This window comes from Euleptes europaea, chromosome 11, assembly GCF_029931775.1.
Source record: "Euleptes europaea isolate rEulEur1 chromosome 11, rEulEur1.hap1, whole genome shotgun sequence".
NCBI lineage: Eukaryota > Metazoa > Chordata > Lepidosauria > Squamata > Sphaerodactylidae > Euleptes > Euleptes europaea.
The window spans coordinates 14,275,251-14,299,023 of NC_079322.1; the positions used below are offsets into that span (position 1 = coordinate 14,275,251).

The following is a 23,773-nucleotide window of genomic DNA, read 5'->3' on the forward strand; positions in this document are numbered from 1 at the left end:
GTACTAGCTGGAGACCTCCTGCTATTACAACTGATCTTCAGCCGATAGACATCAGTTCCCCTGGAGAAAATGGCCGCTTTGGCAATTGGACTCTATGGCATTGAAATCTCTCCCCTCCCCAAACCCCGCCCTCCTCAGGGTCTGCCCCAACAACCTCCCGCCGGTGGGACCTGGAAACGCTAATTTCACATGATGCATGTGCCATAGAATGTGCCCCAGAACTCTCTGCAACACACTTGCATTCTGTGGGCTGGATCTCACCAATTTTTCAATTCCAATTGGTCTCATTCCCCTCCTTAACCATGGTCTCATTAAAGCCCCATGATCCCCAGCATATTCTTTTTTGGTTGTTCAAAGGGGATGACTGCTTTTTCATCAGCAGAAAAGCTGGTTGGATCCAACTCCATAGCAGATGTATAGGAATCCTTTAGCAAGTGTCAATGCAGAAGATATTCCTTCAAGCGAAACAGTTTTCAAATGATTATTTCAAGTACAGAACAGGATATATTACACATATATGTATTTGGGAAAATTCCCATTGTGTTGGAAATAATATATAACTGATAAGCACAGCAGAATGCATGATGATCTTCACATGGATTATGTTTAATTTCCTATGAAGCCATACATTTACTTGAAAGGCCTTTTATAAAATGCAAGTCAGCATGAAGGAATAAACAATTTTAAAAGTCAAGAAGTGTTTCACAGGAATTAGCATAAAACACAAACCTTAGCAGTAAATGAAAATGGAATCCATGAACTATTTTTAATAGAGGTTTATCAACTTGAATCAAGAAACAAACACAAAATTAGCTACGACCTAATAGAAGCTTGGAAAGCTCTTCAGTCCAAACCAATTGATGCTGCAGTAAAATATAATTAAACATGAAATGAATCCTCTTTCTTTTTTAAAATAAATAAAATTATCAACAGCAGTGCCTTTTGGGTTTAGTTGTCTCTACCACCTTATCAAAAAGGAATCAGCAAGTTTTCACGCTGAGAATAGGAAGAAGAATAAAACATGCTCAGGAGATGTTCAGATAATCCATGCCTTTGGTGAAATTTGGCAGGAGACATTTGCGCTGTGTTTTCTGTTCACATGTGTAAAAATCCTCTCCGCTTTTAAGGGTCTCAAGATATTTGTCAATGATGTGAATAAGCGTTCAAAAACAAGCCCAGCTCTCCAGTATCTACATGAATCATTAATCCTTATTTGCCACAGGCAACCCAATGAATATTTATTGCAAGGATTAATTTAGATATTCCCACACTTCTTATACTGAAATATATGTTGAACAACCTTTAGTTGCAAACAGCTTGATCCACAATGTCATGCAAAGCTCCATTAGATCTCTCTTCCAGCAAGGCTGCCTGGTGTTGTCCACATACCTACATTCTTTACCTGATTGATAGGGTTGCCAGCTCCAGGTTGGAAAATACCTGGACATTTTGGGGGGTGGGGCCTGAGGAGGGCAAGGTTTTGAGAGGGACTTCAATGGGGTATAATACCATAGAGGCCATCTTCCAAAGGGGCCATTTTCTTTCTTTTTATATATATATATAATATTTTTATAACGTAAAACAAAACAAACAAATACAATAATAATAATAAAATGAAAATTAAAAAAAGAAAATACAAAAGAGTATCTATATATACTTATTAATACATTCATGGTTACAAAATTATAAAGTTCAAAAAGAAACCAAAATACCCTTCGACCCTCCACCCACCTTACAAAGTGACCCATCACCCGACTTCCAAAGAAGTGTCTAACAGTTTTAAAAATATCTATTAACAGTAAAATATAACAGTATTAAAACTAGTTTCTATAACTCACTAATTAAAATAGTAAAATCCATTTTTGCCAGTTTATCCCAATATGTGACAGCCTTTGCCCAAGTTTTTTTAAATTCTTCCATATCTTTTCCATTTAGGAATTCCGTCAATTTGGCCATCCTCATATGCATCCATAGTTTCTCTCTCCAGTCACGAATTGAAGGTTTATTCACTTGCTTCCAAACTTTAGCTATTACAATTCTTGCAGCATCAAAACTATATTGACAAATGACCCTATCATTATTACTCATATTTTTTTGTGGAATCCCCAATAAACAAAATGCAGGTTCTCTTTTTACTCTCACATTAATCAAATTATTAGTTTCCTTAATAACTTTTTTCCAAAAGCTTTTAATTTTTTTACATATCCACCATACATGCATAAAAGTGCCTCTTTCCTTTCCGCATTTCCAACATAAGTCCATATTCTATATGTGAACTGATTTCTGTCACCTGGAGATCAGCCATTTTCTCCAAGCGAACTGATAACTGTCACCTGGAGATCAGTTGTAATAGCAGGAGATCTCCACCCACCACCTTAGGGTTGACAGCTCCGGGTTGGGAATTACCTGGAGATTTTGGGGGTGGAGCCTGAGGAGGGCAGGGTTTGGAGAGGGGGAAGGACTTCAATGCCACAAAGTACAATGGCCAAAGTGGCCATTTTCTCCAGGGGAACTGATCTCTGTCGCCTGGAGAGCAGCTGTAATAGCAGGAGATCTCTACCCACCACCTGGAGGTTGGCAACCCTACTAATGGGGGACGGGAAGGCAGCATTCTTACCAGAAGGGATGGCAACAGTGCCAATGGAGTGCCAATGGAGTTTCCACAGCCATGGCTGCAGCATCATGAAGGCACAACGCTCTTGAGTGACTGGTGGAGCCCACTTAGGGTTGCCAACCTTCAGGTACTAGCTGGAGATCTCCTGCTATTACAACGGATCTCCAGGTAACACAGATCAGATCATCTGGAGAAAATGGCCGCTTTGGCAATTGGACTATGGAATTGAAGTCCCTGCCCTCCCCAAACCCCGCCCTCCTCAGGCTCTGCCCCAAAAACCTCCCGCCGGTAGCGAAGAGGGACCTGGCAGCCCTAAGCCCACCAGGAGTGCAGGGTGATGACATCACTTGCTTGTGCCTTGTTTCACTACCCACTACGCAGTTGTGTGCCCGCCAGGTGCTGTAACTATGTCCCTGCAGCTCCAGCACTCCCTTACCCTTCCCCCTCAGCAGTGCAAAACAGCAGAGGCTGAGATCTTCCCTCCGTCCACCCCGTGAGTCGCTGATGGCAGGCAGGCAAAGCAAAAACGACAGATAGATAAAGACTAGCATCTGAATGTCAACAATGCGCATGTAACTAAAATAGAAAGCATAAATGGCATGAAAGACAAGTCATGATATCCCCACTTGAGCAAATTTCTGGGCCTTGCAGCTGCAGAGAAAGATTTGAAAATGTTCAGACAGTTGCCTGATGAAATTTCAAAGGCGAAGTCAATAAGGAACTAAGAAAAAAAAACTAGCATAACTTCTAAAGGTTTTTTTTTTAATCTGTAGAATGAAGCACATGATCCGCTTCCTCAGTAATTATCATTAAGGGACACTTCACACCCAAATGATTTTCCTACACAACCGTCGCTTTCAAATAGGGCACATGCAGCATGTTACCTATTAGTCATGCATGATGAATATACATGTGGTGGGAACTCACGTTTGCCATGGCTTTACAGTACATATGCCTACATCAAAAGGGATGTGAGTTTCCATTACATATGATGGTACACAGACTCTTTCCAACACTGATGCGATATGCATGCAGGAAGGTGGACATGCACAAGGGAGCCCTAAAGGAAGATGTGTATGGTCACTAACTGCCCACTCAAGGCAGCTTTTCTCAACTGAGTTCCTTGTGCAGCATAGGCCAGTTTTGTGATTGGTTGTAACATATGCTGGGTTCCTCCAGCCTCCATATATCAAGCGTGTCCCGAATCTGCTGTTGCCAAGCACAGAATGAGAAAGATGTCAGATAGCATCCATAGGGTTGCCAACCTCCAGGTACTTAGCAAAACAAGAAAAGAGCACCTCCGTGCTAATACCGTCAGGTTTGGAAACTGGCACGGGAAGAAATCAGTACAATAATACAAAATGTGTATATTGTGTTTCAAAACATTTCAACAAGTACAATGGACTACAACTAGTGACAATAAACGATATATACAAAATATACAAAATGTGTTTGATGCAGTCTATGAATAGTACAGTCTATAAATAGTAGAATCTTCTTAGTATATAGAAAAGTATTTTAAAAAGTCCATCAGGTACATGTATAAATGATCACAAAATCTTCATTAAGCATGATGGGTGGGGGACGGCCGTTTCAAGAAGATTTCTTCAGCCCCATTTCCAATCAAGTATCCAAGCTTAATTAAATTCTATATATCATCATGAAGTCAGTTCACCAGTTCCCGCAGGATACTCCCAAGTGTAGGCATTTAATTATTTAATTAAGCTTGGATACTTGATGGACTTTTTAAAATACTTTTCTATATACTAAGAAGATTCTACTATTTATAGACTGTACTATTCATAGACTGCATCAAACAAGTTTTGTATATTTTGTATATATCGTTTATTGTCACTTGTTGTAGTCCATTGTACTTGTTGAAATGTTTTGAAACACAATATACACATTTTGTATTATTGTACTGATTTCTTCCCGTGCCAACCTCCAGGTACTAGCTGGAGATCTCCTGCTATTACAACTGATCTCCAGCCAACAGAGATCAGTTCACCTGGAAAAAAATGGCCACTTTGGCAATTGGACTCTATGGCATTGAAGTCCCTCCCCTCACCAAACCCTGCCCTCCTTAGGCTGTGCCCCAAAAACCCACTGCCAGTTGCGAAGAGGGACCTAGCAACAATAAGCATCCGGTACCAATTGCCCAATTTCCTTACAAAATGATTTCATCATAATGTAATTGTAAAAATTGCATCATGAGAGGGAAGAAACACTCTTTGAAGGCGTTTTTGCCTCAGACCTCAAGGTATTGGGTTTACCACAGAAAAAAGCCTGAGTAATTGCAAAGTTCTTTCTTATTAATGCTGCTGCAAAAAAAGGGGGGCGAGAAATGCAAGGTTAGGTTTCAGCTTTACGGAGAAAAGAAACCTGGGGAAACCTAACTGCTGTTCAAACACAATATTCTCCTCTGACATGACGACACGTCTTAAATTTATATGTTTGAAACATAACTTTTTACATGTTTATTAATATTACCTTTATTTCCTAATCTTGTGTGGGTGGATAATTACTTTAGTCTTTTTAGAAAGCTTCGTTAAGTGGGATTACAGAAGCTTGGAAAATGTCTTTGCCATTACAGAACGTGAATGAATCAAATTAATTCAGTCAGGAGAGAGAGAGAGAGGTATTATATTTTGCTATAAAATCACTACCAGCTACCTCGTGCAAACAATTAATTATACACCTCAGGCCAATTTCAGAGGCTTGTTGCTGGGAAAATCTTATACTGTATATTGGAAGCCAGCTTTTTGAAACAGGATGTTATTTTCCAGAAAATATTTTGAGGCAAATGTTTAAGATGCTGCATTTTTTTTTCATTCCTCCCACCCCTTTAAATGTTGCATTCCTGAAGTTCCTAAAAGAAATGTTATGGGTCAAATCATCATGCAGTTGATTTTGGAAGAATGTAGCAGAAGATGCCCACAGTGGTAACTATAGTGGAAACAGTATAGCAACTTCTATCTTAGGGACTATTATTTATTTATGTACCTTATAAATATATAAACCACATTCTCTACTTAAAGTGCCTGGTGTGGCATATGTTAAAAAAAAAAAAAGACAATGAACAGCGCCAGCAACTACAATATAAAAAAACCAAACACAGATCAAATGAATAATCTAAAATCCAAATAACATCAGCAAAAATGCTAACCATATAGAAACAACTTTAAAAATGGAAGCAGTAGACCACTGAGTCTATCAGGAAATACTTTTCTAAACAGGCAAAATTAAAATATATTGAGAAGCAAAAAGCTTATTTTGAAGTTCCAAAATCTAGGTACCCTCACACAGCATCTTCTACAGCATCCCAACTGATCTTACGTCAGTAAAAGAAGCTAGGTAGAGCAAGACTAGGGTTACCAATCTCCAGGTGGTGGCTAGAGATCTCCAGCTATAACAACTGATCTCCAGGTGACAGAGATCAGTTCCCCTGAAGAAAATGGCCGCTTTGGCAATTGGACTCTATGGCATTGAAAGTCCCTCCCCTCTCCAAACCCCACCCTCCTCAGGCTCCACCCCCAAAATCTCCAGGTAATTTCCAACTCAGAGCTGACAACCCTAGATCAGATGGGGGGAGGAATTATATGGGAGAAGGCAAGAGATATTCTTTGCTGTATACAGGAAATCCTGATTTTCAAAAATGACTGTATTTTTAAAAATCTGTTTATCTTGATTTCGCTTCAAGTTTGCCATTCTTAATAAAATATTTTGGTAGCACTGCTATCTATAAGTGCACGTCTGACTTATGAGATCTACATTGGACTGATCATCCAAACTATTCATTAAATCAGATGCAGCAATGCTATATTTTCAGTCACTTCATTCCTGTTAAAGACAAGCAATCATTTATTTCTACTGCTTTAGCCTAACTCCCTACTAAGGAGAACCCAAAGTTTTTTGCTGCTCTGGGTGAATTAAAAATTTTACGCTTTACCGCCTGTCTTATTGAAACATCTCATTAATTGACTAAAGACTGACCACGACACTTTCTTTTCACATCACTAACTTAATTATTACACTATTGTGCTCTACATTAGTTAATATGGAATATCCCTGTTGGTCTCCTGGCTACATGCTTTGGAACAAAGACAATATCACCTGTCCCAATTAACTGAAAATATAAAATAAAGGTAATGGATCGTCTGGTCAAACCTCTTGTGAATCACAACAAGCCTCTGAAATCCTTACACTGGTTTGAGGTAAACCACAGTTTGTTGTAGCATCCAAACCAAGCACAAAAACAGACTATGTTTTGTTTCTTGCCCAGGTTTAGTAGTTTGTGAATTGTGTACTTCCGCCATGGAGAATCCAATCTCTTATCACTGCTTACTTACTTTCTTTGAGTGTGAAACAGTTGGCCCAATGCTTTGTAGAGAATAAGGCCAGAGAAAGGATGCTTATTATCCTCTTACAACAACTATATGTAACTGCCATGAACTGATACATCAACCAGTAAGTGATAAACCTGGTGACTATGTCTGGCTTCCTTAGTTAATGCACAGGCCCCAATCACTGGTTTATGATTCATTGGGATGGATCCGTCAGCAGATTCCTGCTAATGGAAGGGTTGCAATTTTTGCCAGTTCCTCCCTTCAATAGCACACCTCCCAGTCACCCCTTATGATGTTTCTGGGGGTCTCCTGTCCCCCAGGAGTAGCAGTTCAAGCATTATTCGTGGCTACAGCAGGATGGTGGAAGTGAGATTCCTTCCAGCAGTGGAAATTATTATTCTGTGATCCTCATCTATATATACGTTATTATTCTGTGATCCTCATCTATATATATATGTTATGGGCATAAAATATAAGGTCTGAAGAGGTCTGGTTTCAACCTAAAAAAGGGTATTGGCAGAGAGGTCTTTCCCATCACATACAGCCAGGTTCTTTAAATGGAGATGCTGGGGATTGAACCTGGAACCTTCTGCATGCCAAGCAGATGCTCTACCACTGAGCCACAGCCTCCCCCACAGACAACAGGGGTGAGGAGAACCACCTACAGAGCCCTTAAGAAGCCAAACACAAAAGAATCAGACGTTCTGTTCCTGCCAGCTGGGCTTATCAAACATCTAATGGACCACAACATTTGGCAGACATGCCAAGGCCTGAGATATGTGGGTTGGGCAAAGTTTGGTTATGGAAACCCCAACCGTTTAAAGCTGTTGCAACTAGAGCCACCATCTCTTCTATACACAGAATTCAAATGCATGGGGTTTACATTTTTACAGCACAAAGCATAATAATATTTATTATGTATTAAGTCCCTGTTAACAACTAGGAATTGTACGGAAATGTTTTTTTAAAGGCTTGGTCAGAAAGCCTGCAACTGACATTAAATAGAAAGAGGTGGGTGGATGAGAAGGAGCATGGAAACAAAAAAGGGAAGAGAATGATAATAAAATGAAGTATCTAAAAATTGTGAGTTTCTCCATTTTGAACGTCATCCAGCAATATTCCATGAAATAATATCAAGATTAGTATGGTCCCTATCATTTAGTCATTGAAGTGTTTCAATTCCAATAAGAGCTTCATGCTGACTATTGAGCACACAAGCGTTTGATTTGATAGGAACTATCGGAGTCTTCAGTTTTTGGTGAGGACTATCTCTCCTGATTCATGAAGTTTCAAATTACCTAGTCAAACATCCAAGGCTCTACTAGGTTCATGTAGCTCAATTAATGGAATATCATAAGCAGCTGGAGTTGCACAATTCTTTTTTGCTCCGGGTTCAATATCAATTCTTATTACATTGGCTGGAGGTAAGATAATAGCAAATCCTTTTTATCTAACTCCCTGCTACCAGCACCTGCTACCTCAGCTACTGAAACCAAGTTTACTTTCCGGCCAGCTGTTGTTACCCTATGTCTGAGGAGCGATTTTTAATGTTGGAGATTGATAGTAGTTTATATTTCAGGGATAGGATCAGGGTAGTGCATATTGATCTTCCCAAACAGAAAATAAACCTGAAATTAGCCGTTGCAATAATTTTTGTGTCTTGGGTTTACCTAGGGTTGCCAACCTCCAGGTACTAGCTGGAGATCTCCTGCTATTACAGCTGATCTCCAGCCGATAGAGATCAGTTCACCTGGAGAAAATGGCCGCTTTGCCAATTAGACTCCATGGCATTGAAGTCCCTCCCCTCCCCAAACCCCACCCTCCTCATGCTCCACCCCAAAATCCTCCCGCTGGTGGTGAAGAGGGAGCTGGCAACCCTCGGTTTAAGGTAAAGGTCCCCTGTGCAAGCACCAGGTCATTCCTGACCCATGGGGTAATGTCACATCCCGACATTTGCTAGGCAGACTTTTGTTTACGGAGTGGCTTGCCAGTGCCTTCCCCAGTCAGCTTCCCTTTACCCCCAGCAAGCTGGGTACTCATTTTACTGACCTTGGAAGGATGGAAGGCTGAGTCAACCTTAAGCTAGCTATCAGAAACCAACTTCCGTCGGGATCAAACACAGGTCGTGAGCAGAGCTTGGACTGCAGTACTGCAGCTTACCACTCTGCGCCACAGGGCTCCTTACAACCCTTGGTTTACTGAATGCCAAAACCTGGGGATCTGCCCAAAGTCCAATAGGCGATTCCTGAAAAAGCTGAATAATTTCTTGAAAGCTAGAAGGGGTGAAATGTCAACAGGGAGAGCATTCCAAAGAAACTAATTAATGTGAAATATAACAGAAGTGGAAACCTGAAGTTTGGAAGGAAAGAGTGAGAAAAAAAACCCCAAGAAATCACAGTGAAAGCAAAGGATAATCATATGAGGGACCCATGGAAGGGATACACTTAAAAGCAAATAACTAAATCTTGAGCTGAAAACAAATAAAGTAAGGAAACCAATTAACACAAAACTGAAAAGGGATGACTAGATCACAGGTACAGACCGCCCTGCCCCCCAAATTTTAAATAGAGGAGCAGAAAACTAAATGGAAGAAATAGGACAAGCAAAGAATTATAATAATCTGACCACGATAAAGTAGAAATACAGAGAAATTTATCATGTCTAGAACACTATGTTTCCAAGACAGTTGGAAAGTGCATATTTTTTGTTAAGAGGGACATTATGCCGCTTGCTATTTGCTCCAATGGAATGCCACTATCCCACATCACATTGAAAAAGAGTACACATTTTCATTTGAGGAACGCTGAAACACAAACAAGCTTAATAGGATTTCATTACATTTTTACCCTGGTTACTTCATGAATCTGGGCATGTTTTATGTTCCTTGCTATTAATTCCTTTTAATGTTAAAAAGTACTACTCCTTCCATTATATAAATCAAGGTTCTTTATTAGCTAAAGTGAATTGCTACCTTATTTTACAGCTAGCTGTGTTAATGGAAATACCTGAAATACAAACCACTAAAGGAATTCATATTTCTGGAAATATGAAATATTAAATCAGAGGCATTTACATATTAATGAACAAAGAACAAAACTCATAGTAGCAACTCATCATCACAACTAAGACAGGAGGACACAAATGGCTGGTATTGTGCAACAAGCATTTGACCAAGAACTGGCACGAAACTGGTTTTAAAATGAGCTCATTTAGCAATAGAAACATTTAGCAGTAGAAGCAGTAGACAGTTGATGTGAAAATGCCAAAATCATCACAAACATAAGAAAGGAAGGTCACCAGAATCCTAAATGTTAGGGTTGCCAACCTCCAAGTGGGGCTGGAGAGCTCCCAGAATTACAACTGATCTCCAGACTACATAAATCACTTATCCATTTATTTAAAAAAAAACTTATTTCACTTCTGGAGAAAAATGTCTGCTTTGGAAGGTGGACTGCATGGCATTATATCCTACCAAGTTCACTCCCTTACCTAAACCCCTCTCTCCCAGGCTCCACCCTCAAATCTCCAGGTATTTCTAAACCTGGATTTTGCAACCGTAAATATGATGGGCATACCTGCTTACAAGCATGCAAGCTACTCAAGGAGGCATGAATTCCTTTCAAATATACACCACCACTACTTCCACCATTCTGTTCTCCTCCGTACTGTGTTTTTGGAGTATACCTACCAAAATGGAGTATGATTTTGTGCAAATGTATATGTTTGATTTAAAAATAGATTAAGCTAGTATTTCATGGTCTTTGGCTCATGATGATGATATGTCTTGCCTCACACTCGGGTGGATCTAGGTAGAAAGGTAAAGCACTGGGTCATTACTGACCCATGGGGTGAACTCACATCCCGATGTTTACTTGGCAGACTATGTATACAGGGTGGTTTGCCATTGCCTTCCCCAGTCATCTACACTTTACCCCCAGCAAGCTGGGTACTCATTTTACCGACCTCGGAAGGATGGAAGGCTGAGTCAACATTGAGCTGGCTACTTGAAACCGACTTCCGTCGGGATTGAACTCAGGTCATGAGCAAAGTTTTTGACTGTAGTACTGCAGCTTACGACTCTGCGCCACGGAGTCGATCTAGCCACCTTTTCCCCTCCATCTTATGTAATTTCCTTTCCAACTACCTACCACCCATGTCCCACATGGCTTACCCATAATTCTCAGCATAACTCTTTTTGGTAATCAAAGGGGACCCCCTCTTTATTTCATCAGCAGAGAAGGGGCTGGATCCCACCCATTGCAGTTTACTGTAACTACAAAGGTTTCTACTTTTAGGTGGTACATGGAAGCTTTGTGTAGCGGTTAAGGTGTCAGACTAGGACCTGGAATACCCAGGTTCAAATCCCCACTCATACCATGGAAGCTTGCTGGGTGACCTTGGGCCAGTCACACACTCTCAGCCTCAACCCTGGCAAGTATTTGGATGAGAGACCTCCAAGGAATACCAGGGTCATGCCGGGGAGGCAGGCAATTGCAAACCACCTCCGAACCTCTCTTGCCTTGAAAACCCTACGGGGTCGCCAAAGTCAGCTGAGACTTGATAGCAAAAAAAATAATGGCTCTTTGGCGGAGACAATAAAAAATCTAATCTAGAGTCTGAAGTAGACAGTGGATTCAGTTTCCAACAATTTCCCCCCTTCTTGCTACAGATGCCCCCCCATGCCATTCCTGAGGGTTGCCTAGCCCCATTTCGTAGAGAACGGTGGGCTTCAGAGGTCAGGAGGCAGGACAGTGCTGCTGATGGAAAATTTAGTCTGGATCCAACCCAGCAGGTACAGACAATATATTTGTTTGTTTTGTTAAAAAATTATATGATGCTTCTCCAAAGACCTGCTCGAGCTTGCCACTAATAACAGTATTTTAAAAAATCCAAATAAAATATCTGAGTTAAAACTAGTCCCACCAGCAACAAAAACGTAACAATCATAAAACCAATAGCCACAAACCCACCATGTCTCAGCAGCATAAATCACACATGACCCCATGAGCCTGCCTTATTGTGAATCAGACCCTTGGTCCAACAAAGTCAATATTGTCTGCTCAGTCTGGAAGCAGCTCTCCATGGTCTCAGGCAGAGGTTTTTCACATCACCTACTGCCAGCTCTTTTAAATGGAGATGCCAGGGATTGAATCTGGTACCTTCTGCATGCCAAGCAGATGCTCTACCACTGAACCATGGCCCTTCCCCAAACATAACCACTATGCATCAAACAGGCTCATAAGAGCAGAGGGAAAAAGACCTAAAACAGGCCATTAAAAGCTGGAATAAAGCTTCAGCTAAAAGCCTAGAAAGACCGAAATGCCTTAGCCTAGGGCTTCAATGCCAGCACAGTATGAACCGGGTGGGCATCAAAAGGAAAGGCATTACAAAGATAATGCTACCACTGAGCAAGCCCTGCCTCTAAATATATCCAATGACATGAACTTTAATATAGTGAGGGCTGGCTTGAGTGTACCCTGACAGTATTAGATTCACACCCAGCTTTCCTAAATTCCAGGGATGAGCTTTGGGGAAAAAATATTCTGCAAATTTGCAGCAAGTGCCAGCAGTGGGTATTGCTGATTTGCTAATGCCTGAGATATCACCAAGAAACATCTTTTCTCATCTTCTGAGCTGTTTTGCACTTTAAAAAAAGTTCAATTAATCAAGTGAATGAATGGATTATGATGTTAAGCACACAAGCAGCACTTTCAAAAAATTAAAAAGATAAAGAATGGGAGGGCTGGGGTTATAACAGGGTTAAGGAGTCCTGTGTGTGAGTCTTTTATGTTTATAAATATGCACTTTCCTCCTATTTAAAATATAAACACACTTTCACACATGCTGAATAATGCACTTTCAATCCACTTTCAATGTACGTTGCATCTGGAAACAGCAAAATCCAACTGCAAATGATTGCTAAAGTGCACTGAAAGTGGATTGAAAGTGCATTATTCAGCAAGTGCATTATTCAGCATTGGGGAGGGGCTGTGGCTCAGTGACAGAGCATCTGCTTGGCACGCAGAAGGTCCCAGGTTCAATCCCTGGCATCTCCAGTTAAAGGGACTAAACAAGTAGGTAATGTGAAAGACCTCTGCCTGAGATCCTGGAGAGCCGCTGCCAGTCAGAAAGACAATACTGAATTTGATGGACCAAGGGTCTGATTCAGGATAAGGCAGCTTCATGTGTTCATGTGTGAAAGTGACATAAGTCTCTTTCTTATCTTTCACTGTTCCTAGGTCTTATGTTATGCAAAAGGCAGACTTCATAACCACTGTGGTATCCAGATGACAGAAGCATGCAGAGCCAAGTTTCCTACAATGTTAGAAAATAATACATACATACATGCCTCTTCTAGAACTATATGATGAATCTAAGGATGCAAAGTAGTCTGCATGGAAAAAGCTGTTACATGGCTTGCAAAGCCCTCAACCACCTGGTTTAGGGATGCTGTTTGTGCAGAACTTTATGTCTCCAAGTGGGAGGCTTGGCCTACACACTGGATTTGAGATGCCAGTCAATTTACCAGTGAGGCAAATATTGTCAATCTGCCTGTTATCTGACTGTACTCAAATATTACCAAAATACAACTTGAAGCCAAGGACGCCCTTGTGTAGGTGTCAGCCTCTCTCTTTTCCTATCTGCATCATGCGTCAAATGCAGGAATGAGGGCTACTACTGTACCTGATAGTCAAAATGACAAAATTATTTCTCCTAAATCGAGGGATTCCAAAGCCCATCAGTAGCCCCTCTAAGCCAAGGTGGGTAGAATAGGACACATTCTCCAAATTTAACATTTCCTTTCTCAAAGCCATGCAGTCTGTAGCTGCCAGTGAAAAGGAAATCAAACCATGAGGGTCAAGGCAACAAATAAGACACTCTTTTGGCTAACGTAACATGCTGCATGACATTAAGATGCCACTGAATGTCCAGTCCCACCTGACGGGAACATACAGTTGAAACAGCTGGTAAAAATAAAGGAATATTATCAAAGGTTCTCTAAGCAAAAAGAGGGAACAATAATATTGTTGGGGAAAGCTAGAACAGTTGGTCATCCTTTCATTAGAAAAGGGCTTCACACCCTAGCTCACTGTCATGCATACTCACTGACACCAACCCTTCGTGTCCTACAATTTTCTGTGTATTCTTCCATTAAGACAAATATCATCCCTGACTGCTCCTCCTTCCAGCCCCTGAGAGCTCTCTTTAAAAAGATTATGGGACAGAGACAACTGCTTTCCACAGAAAGATATTCCTACAGGAGCAAATACGGAGGCTGTACTGGTGAATGGTAAAAATGATAATATAAAACTATAAAACTGAAGCAGAAGCAAACTGGAGGACCAGTATAAAATAATGGGTGTTATTGCAGCACTAGGTTAAAACTCTTCCCAGTTATAAGAACAGACAGTGATTTCAATCAGGGTTAGAAAATCGCTTATTGGACAATACATAATCATGGTAAGGTAGAATGATCTTCCACTGCTAAGCAGAAAGATAGAAAAAATAACACACTGCTCCTTAAATGACCCAAATCTCTAAGAGTACCTGTAAGTAACCCCTTTTTAAAATGTGTTCACCTTTTCATTAGGTTTTTGCCGAAGAACGAACCTTAGGCTTTAACTGTTAGCAAGAAACAAGCAAGCAAAAAAACATGCTTGATATATGGTCAAATAAAAAGAACCAACTCTTTCTGTTCAACTGTTATATCAAATACAAGACATGTTTTTGTCCATTTTAGAATGGCACCTGAAATTCTGTTTTTCATGATGTAATATCCTGGCAAGGTGCTCATCTATCTAGTCAGTCCTCAAAGTCCTAGAATATGAAGAACTGAGGGCCTCCAAAGAATTCTGAAACTGTTCTTTACATAGAACATATGCTTCCTACAGCTACTTCACCCATCTGTCCTTCCTCAACAGCTCTAGACATTCCTTAAATGCCACCCAAAAAATATCTGAACCACAAACACACATATCCTTAGTAGAAAAGAGTAAGAGTCCAGTAGCACCTTAAAGACTAACAAAAATATTTTCTGGCAGGGTATGAGCTTTCGTGAGCCACAGCTCACTTCTTCAGATACAGCTAGAATGTCTTTAAGTAGAGGAGAGTGAATTCAGACAAGCATTAGCATGTAAATGTTAACAGTATGTAAATGTGAATAGCAGGCGTGATGGGATTAGGTGTGGTATGCAGAAGAGTCTGTGATGTCCAGGGAAGAAATGGGTGTGGAGAAATCAGCATTGGTAATGAGCCATGAATGCAAGGTCTTTATTCAGCTCAGGTAAATGCATTATCTTTAGTTTGAATATCAACTGTAATTCAGCAGTTTCTCTTTCCAATCTCCCTTTGAAATTCCTTTGTAAAATAACTGCTACTCTTAAATCTGCAACAGAATGTCCTGGAAGGTTGAAATGTTCTCCCACTGGTTTTTGAATATTGTGGTTTCTGATGTCAGACCTATGTCCATTTAATCTTTGTCTAAGAGACTGACCTGTTTGTCCAATGTAGATTGTGGAAGGGCATTGTTGGCATGTGATGGCATAAATCAAATTAGAAGATGAGCAGGAGTATGAACCTGAGATAGTATGGCTGACATTGGTGGGTCCAGAGATGATGTTCCTAGAATCTATATGAGGGCAAAGTTGGCACCTTGGTTTGTTGCAGGCCTTGGTGCCTGAGTCCATGTTCCTGTTATCCTTGGCGCAATTCAACGTTCCACTCCAGCCACCTGTCTTTGCTCCCTAGTTCTCACCCACTTTCCTGCTGGTGCTGTTCAAAGATCTTTGCTATAAATATCTGAGTCACCTTCACAACCATACTTCTCAATGTGTGCTGCCAATGAATGATGCCGGCCATGTATCTCCAACCTGCTTCTACAGTCACACCCAGGCTGGCTAAGAGCCTGGTGACACTGGGCATTTCCTGGGACCACAAGACCAGCAAAGACCCCAATTCACCAAGGATGTCATTCTCAGTTAGAGCCCCCAATGATCAGAGGTGGCACAAGTTGAGCCATCAGTTGACTCTTCCAGTTGACTCTTCCAGTTGAACAGAGTCCATAAGGATGACTTGTTCGAGGAACTCCAAATCCTGGAGACTGCACTGATAGTTTTACTTTTCTCAGTTCAGCTTCCTCTAACACAGGGGTGTGGAACATCAGGCCTGAGGGCCGTTTAAGGCCCGCAAGATCATTTGGTCTGGCCCTTCATGGGTCCTGGCAGATCTCTAACTCAGAAGGATCTAAGACTGCCGATCCGCCCCCCTCCTGCAGACAGGAATAGCCTCTATTCAAGGCGGATGTGAGTTTGTTTTGCTGAGAAAAAGAACCTTTTCCCCCCCTTGCAGAAAAGTTGTTAGCTATGGAGCTGCTACGACTGCCCAAAAAACTATATTAACCCTTTCCCAACCAGGCCGTGGAGAAACGTATTCCCTCTGTACTATAAGAGGGTTGGGGGGGGAGTGGTAACAATGGAGGGGTTAAAGGGGGCAGGGCCAGACTGCGCGCGGGGGGGGGTGCGAGTTCTTAGCCAGTGTGTCCTCATTTTATCCCTGCAGGCGGAGGTAGCAGGAGCCGGCTGTAGAATCCGGCCCTGACCATGCGGAGCAGGAGCAGCTCCAGTGTGTGGCTGGATGGCTACGCCTGGCTGGTGTAACAGACCATCCTGTGCCACCAGGTGGGCGAGTGCGCCACCGGTTGGATGCCTGCCTGCTTGCCCACACTGGGGGGGGGTGCCATCTGGGGCAGCTGCCTGCTTGGGGCTTGGTCGGCTAATTTTTAAGTTGATAATTTTGTATGGCCCGTGAATGATGTTATAAATATCCAAATGGCCCTTGAAAAAAGGTTCCCCGCCCCTGCCCTAACACATGCATTACGTACAACTTTCTATTGCATCAGAGATTATATGTGGATGTCTTTGCCCTGTTGTGGGTGCTAAGACAGATAAAGCACAGCTCCATTAAATAGTCCCTGTGGCTGCCTCTTTGATTTGCTTACATGTAAGAAAAACATTCCAATTTTTTTATACACACACACACTTCAAATTTCTGTTCCATCCCCCCAGCACACATGCAATACTTGCTTAAAACTCTGGAAAAGAAAGATTATATAACAGATACTACTGATTCTGTATTGTTCAAACCTTTCGTCAAATAGGTTATTCTACACAAATGTGGCATTTGCTTTGGTTATTAAGCTAGCTAGCATGCGAGACCGCAATCCTGCATAGAACAAAACAGTAAGTAAGTGAATGCCGAATGGGAATACTGTCAAAGTGGATTGAATGGAAGCATCGCATTCACCTGGCATTTGTTTTTTTCGGAATCTGCCTTTTCACACTTTTGTTCCGCCTTACGGTATGTATACAGAAAAGCAATCTACATTTCAAGTTACCTAGCCAGCTGAATTTCTAAAGGCTTATGGGAGGCTGAGGAATGTGAACATCCCAGCCGCCCACTGGAATTTACTTTGTGAAGAAGCAGAATATTTATCTTTGAAACACTAGCATCTGGTGAGCACTTACTCAGTAGTAAGTCACATTGGTTTAAATAGGATTTACTTGCATGCAAGTCTGTTGGGGTTTGAAGCGTAAAACTGCTATTCTGCATACAATTAGGCAGCTTCAATCCCATTGAAGTCAATGGGATTTCATTGCTAACAAAATCTATTTTAAGGAAATTGCATTTTACTCCTGAATAAGCAGAACAGAGGCCGTTGCATGGGCCAAAAGGAAATGCTTGTCAAAATGGCACCTCTTACCTTATGTGAGAGATTATATCTATTTGTAAAAACAGTACGGAAAGTTGGCTTCTTTATACATTTGGGGGAGGGGAATAGGGACAGCTAAAGGCAATACGCTCACACCACATTAAGAGTGAAGACTGCTCACGCTCTGTTAGAAATGAAATGTTGATGGATTTCTTCAATGCGTAAATCTTAACCTCAGAGAAACCTGGTCATTCAGAGTGGGCTTTGGCATCCAGTCGGATATCTTCGTTATTCTTTAGATTTCAGCTGTTCATATATTCTCTTTCTCACTGAACCTCTAAAGCATGTACTTAAAAATAGACTACCAGCAAGCTGAGCTTTATGATTTACTCAGATAATCTCTCTCTCTCCTCTCCTAAAACACACACAATTTATTTTGTCCACCAGCTGAGTAGCAGTGAGCCAAGAATAATCCTGTGTGTCCCTCTAAACCCACCTCTTGCCTAGCTGTCTCTCTCCCTCTGTAGCTACTGTGTGTGTATGCCTGGTAGGTGAGCCTGTGTTTGAAAATCCAGAAGGGGATACAGACCTAAGAACGAGCAGGCGTGACTTCGTGCCTTCGCCTGTGGGTTGTATTCAGAGCCGGGGCTGACAGTGTTTGTGTGCCACGACACATTGTTATGCTGCTAGGGAAAACAACGTTGGAAAGCAGAAACAACTGTTTGTTTCCCCCTGGTATTATTTTTCTCCGTTCTGAAGTAGATTTCTCCCAAACACACCACCACTTCCTCTGAAACAATGCTTTTAAAGTAACCACCGTATGCACAGCACAACAGAACAAGCAAGCCCCCAAACCCACTGGGTTTCTAGGCTAGCAATCAACTCGAATTCACCAGAAAAGAATCCAGAACGGTCTTAAGGAGGTCTTTTTCAGCGATTGTGGATTCCCTTACTTATTCTTGGTACAAGCCCGGAAGGCTATGGAGGAAGCCCTGCAGGGCTATAAATAGACACTGTGCATTGGGGGAGGAGGAGAATTTTCAGTAGCACATTCCTAAAGATGCTGCAGAGAAGCTCTTCCACAGGATTAATTCAGGGGGAAAAGATGGTTAGGAAGCTCAATGACATACTAAATACTGTGTCTGAAGACAGTGGTGGAAAAGAGCTGCTTCTTCTGGGAAGGTGGGTGAGGAATGCCGTGGAGAGGAGATTGGGTAGGGGGGATTTCCCCTTGAGGTTCAGGAACAGGAGGTCAGGAAGGGCTGGAGAAAGCATCCGTTCAGTTATGAAATTAGGATGGAGGGGTGGGGATTCTCATAATTGTAAACAGAGGAGCGGTTTGCATGGTTGAAATATATAACCTGACCTTGACTTTAGGTTTGCCTGATTAAGGAACACATTACAGGTGTACGGATTTGCAGATAATCTCACAGGGGAGGAAAAGAAAGAGAGGCTTTTCTCCTTCACTTGTCAGCCTGCACTTCGACTCTGCGGTATTATTCAAACTTTGCGATATATAGGGGCTTGATCAGGATAAAGAGATCTGCGTATTATTTGGCATGCAGGTCTCCCTTAGTCATCACCGTCAATTTAAAACAACCTCACCGCAAGCATCCGATAGACCATCAACAGATACTGACAAAATAGTTTCTTCCACCAATGCAGACACATTAAACACGTGCTGTCTTCAGTGTGCCCCATCAGATATTCTAAGCCATGCTTCCTTACACGGAAGTCTACTTCTGGATCCTGTGCTAAGACTTGCATCGGGACCCTTCAACAAACACCACAAGAGTCCTAAGCATCTCTGCTCAGAGGCCATCCCGGGTCTACTTAATGGGGCTGACTCCTAGGAAAGGATTGTTCTACAGGTTGCCCACATCAAGCATTACACTCCAACATGCAAGGCAAGCTCCACCACACCGGTCCCCTCCCCTCCTGGCTGCATGCGGCTACAATCCACCCTCCGAATGCCACTTGAGGTTGTGGGGATGACAGCTCTTGCAAAGTGATCCCAGTTGGCCTCATGCCCCCCCTCCCGTTCCAAGAGTTTCCTTGGAATAAAAGTTTACAACTTCTATGGACACAGAACGGTTGAGGGTGACTAGGTCAGTCTGTTCACAGGGAGGCCATGGAGAAGAAATCCACCTGTGTCAATCTATATTTTTAAGAATCTCATGACTGCCTGAGCCAATGTAGTAATTAAAAAAAAAAAAAAAGCCAACAACACATTTTAAGCAAGCAGATGCTCTTTGGGAATGATGGGTCCATCTCTCTTCCTTGGGGTCAGGGGGGGCACGCTAGGCGGCGGGGGCCCACTCACCGTCCTCCAGAGGGGCTGCCTCTTGGCCCGGACCGAGGTGGCGGCGACGATGAGATGGGAGACGGTCACCACCAAGCCGAAGAGGACGGCCAGGAGGGTGCGGACGGGCAGGAGGGCGTAGGAGATGAAGGTGACCAGCATGAGCTGCCACATGCCCTGCTCCGGGGCGCTGGGGGGCTCCAGGCCGTAGGCGCCCAGGGAGAAGGGGCAGCAGAGGAAGGCGAAGGTGAAGGCGAAGAGCAAGGTGAGCTTGACGATCTGCTGGAGCTGGGTGACCTGCAGGTACTTGACGTTGGTGACGATGAAGAGGGAGAGGAAGATGATGCAGTGCACCGGGTGGGAGCCCTTGCTGATGGTCAGGCTGGGGCCGGCCAGGAGCTCCAGCAGGGCCAGGCTGCCCGTCAGCACGATGAGCACGGCCAGCGCCTTGAGGGTGGACGTCTGCTCCAGCTTCAGGTTGTAGTTCTGGAAGAGGGACTCCAGCTCCTTGCAGTCGAACTGGCCCTCGCACGCCGCGGCGTCCAGCAGCGCCGGCGGCCCGGGACCCCCCACGCCGCCCCCTGACGCCGCTCCGGGGGGCCCGCCGGCGGCCGGCGGAGGCGGCCCGGCCGCGGCGGAGCAGCAGCACGCGCGGCAGCGCTGCTTCTTGCTCGCCTTCTCGGCGGTGGGGGCGGCCCTCGCCTCCATGCCCGGGCCATTCATAAAGCCCCCGGGCAGGGAAGCGCTCCGCTCATGCGAGGGGCGGCAAGGCGAGCAGGGGCCGGGCGGGGAGACCGGGCGGCGGCGGCGGCCACCCCCTGCAGCCGCCCGCCAGCCCCGCCGCCGCCGCCGGACAGACCCCCGGGACGCCCCGAGGGTCGCCTCAGTCACGCCGCCCGAGGGGAGGGGAGGGGAGGGGGGCCTCCGGCCGCCCTGCCCGGACGGACAGCTCCCCGCGCGCTGCAGGACCCCCTCGCGCCTCCCCAACCCTGCCGGAGCAGGGCGCACGGAGCGCGCGCGCGCGACGCGGGCGGGAGCCTCTCCACAGGCTGGGGCGGGGGGCTCCCTAGGGCATGTCCCCCCGCCGCCAAAACACAGCCAGCCTCCCCGCCACAACAACAACAACGCCGCGGAGGGGTTTCCGAGAGGGCAGGGAGGAGGAGGAGGCGGGAGGAGGGCGGGAAAGACAGGGCGAGCCCCTGCCGACGTCCGAAAGCATTTCGCGCGGCTGGGCTGGGCTGGGTGGGTGGGGGGCGGCCCGCGCCTGCGCACTGGAGGAGCCAGACGCGTCTCCCCGGTGGGAGCGCCTCGATAAGCGCCTACCCAAAAAGAAGAAAAGGGTTGGGAAGGTGCATTTTGCTGACAGACCCGCCTCGGAGTTGGCGCCCGCCCTCTCCCTCTCTCTCGACGCCCCCGCCCCTCGGCGAGCCGCGCGCGCCGCCGAGGCGCCCTTCCCCGCGCGCGCGCGCGCTTCGGAGGGCTTTCGTCGCCTCCCCCCCCCCAAAAAAAACCCCCGCCAACTTTGTGCCCCGCTTCCCTGCGAGCCGATTAGAAGGGGTCCCCGCGACTGCGTGGAGCGCAAGGGACTGCGGGCCCGGCGGCGGGGGATGGGGCGGGAGTTGGGGGAGGAAGGGAGATCGGCTCTTCTTTTGGACTCTCTGAAGTCGATCACGCGAGGCTGAGTGGGAGGGGAGGGAGAGGGAGGGAGATCGAAGCCCCTTTTGGATGGAGGGGGGGCGCCTTGGCCTCGAACCGGCCCCCGGCCACGCGCAGACACGCAACTGTCTAGGGAAACGGCATGCCCTCGATGCTTTAGAGTCGAAAGAGATCCCAGGAAAGAAACCCGTCCTCAAAAAGAGCCTCCACCCCCCTCCCCCACTCCCAATCCTGCCAGATCCTTTCTCTCAACAGGATCTGACCCGTGGCCCTTCCCCTTATTCCATAAGACGTCTCAAGTGCCAGGTAAAAAAGGGCAGGTTTGCAGCCGAATAACATAACAGGTCGTAGATCCCTAACCTGGTGTCTCCTGGAGTGGCAGACACCCTTTCAAGCAGTTTTTTGGCACATCTGAACCTGAAGTAAGCAGGCAGGCCCTGCTGGGTCTCTTGTTTTGAAGCCCTAAAGGAGGCATGGCCAGTTATCAAAATTGGGCCCCAAATGCTTGCCGGTTACCTCCCTACAGACCTTATCTCACTGCGGATGCTAATTTTCACTCCCACTTTCAGCATTTCCCCTCTGCTCTTATCAAGCTGATGAGAATCTGCAGGGTACCTTTGCATCCTTTACAAGCATCCTTTACAACACCCCTCACATCTTCTGACTGGGATAAAAGGACTCGGGTCTCCATTTCTACTCTACTCCTGTCTGATGAAGAGAACTTTGACTCACGAAAGCTCCTACCCTGAAACCCTTGTTGGTCTCTAAGGCACTACTGGATTCAAGTCTAGTTGTTTTACTGCAGACCAACAGGTCTACCCCCTGAAACTCTGCCAGTTCTTCCTCTGCCTCTGCCCCTACTGGGCCTCCCCCAGAGCTGCTTGCCAGAGGGCAGCATTTTTTGCCTTGCCCCAGCTTCGGCCCTGAGCCCACCCCGCCCTTGGAAATTGGCGATAAAGGCATGTTTAAGTGTGTAGCTGCTCCCATCGCAATAATCTTTCAGAAACATATTGATTTATTTTGTCAGCCCGCTTTACAAGCTCCATCCTCTAAAGGATAACCATCAGCCACAAGGCAAGTCTTTCCTCTTTCTCCAAATGTCAAGTACCTGCCTTTACTGTATGTTTCCAATCTGCTTTGCTACACGAAACGGCTGCTCAATCTATGCATCAGACTGCAGTGCAAAAATTATCCAAAATGTTATCCTAGTGTTTTTTCCCCCACATGGATGCACATATGCAATTTTGAGGAGCACATTATTCTGGTTTTTTCCCTGTTCCATAAAACCCAACATTAATGAAAACAAAATGCAACATTTTTTCCATATTCGATAGTGGTTGGAAGGGAAAATTTAGCTATATCACCAAATATTCTGGGATAAGAAAGCTGGCTGCTGGGTGGGGCTGTGACCCAGTGGTAGAGCATCTGCTTGGTATGTAGAAGGTCATAAATTTAATCCGCAGCATCTCCAGCTGAAGGGTCAGGTAGCAGATGATGTAGAAGACCTCCCCTTGAGACTCTGAAGACGCTCTTCCAGTCAGAGTAGAGAATATTAACCTTAACATTGAGAAACACAGAAAAACATAGAAACATGGAGCTGGAAGGGACCTCAAGGATCGTCTAGTCCAACCCATGCACAATGCAGGAAATTCCAACTACCTACACCCCCCCCTCAAATCCCCCAGTGAAGGCAAAAACCTCCAGGATCCCTGGCCAATCTGGTCTGGAGGAAAATTGCTTCCTGACCCCAAAGTGGTGATCAGCATTACCCTGGGCATGTAAGAAAGGGCCACGAGAGCCAAGCACTGACACAACCCTTCCTGCCTTCCCTCTCATAATCTGCCTTTTTGCTTTAATTTCAATCCATTGGCTCTTGTCCAAACTTCTGGGATCAAGGGTATTATCCACTATAAGGCAGCTTCGTGTGTATGTGTGGAATTACATACACATGTAACCTATGGGCTTGGCCCTCTGTTGGAGTTGGGGGGGGGCGAAAGATATTTTGTCCCTGTGGGGGACTCCTAGGAGGTGTGTGAAAAGACAGATTTCTGGGGAGAAAGGGACAATGAAACCGGAAACCGCCCGAGGAGAAGGAGCGTCCCATGCAGAGAACAGCGTCATTTGGGGAAGAGCCTAAAGTAGGGCTT

At 44.6% G+C, this 23,773-nt stretch overlaps 1 protein-coding gene across 1 annotated transcript in view; it reads right to left on the reverse strand.

The window, feature by feature from the left end:
- ADCY1 (adenylate cyclase 1) overlaps window positions 1-20,693 on the reverse strand; it is a 227,356-nt gene extending 206,663 nt beyond the window's left edge. Inside the window, exon 1 of the mRNA XM_056857493.1 lies at window positions 19,992-20,693. Within this exon, the coding sequence (XP_056713471.1) occupies window positions 19,992-20,693 (702 nt within the window). The remainder of the gene's footprint in view (window positions 1-19,991) is intronic.
- Between the last annotated feature and the right edge of the window lie 3,080 nt (window positions 20,694-23,773).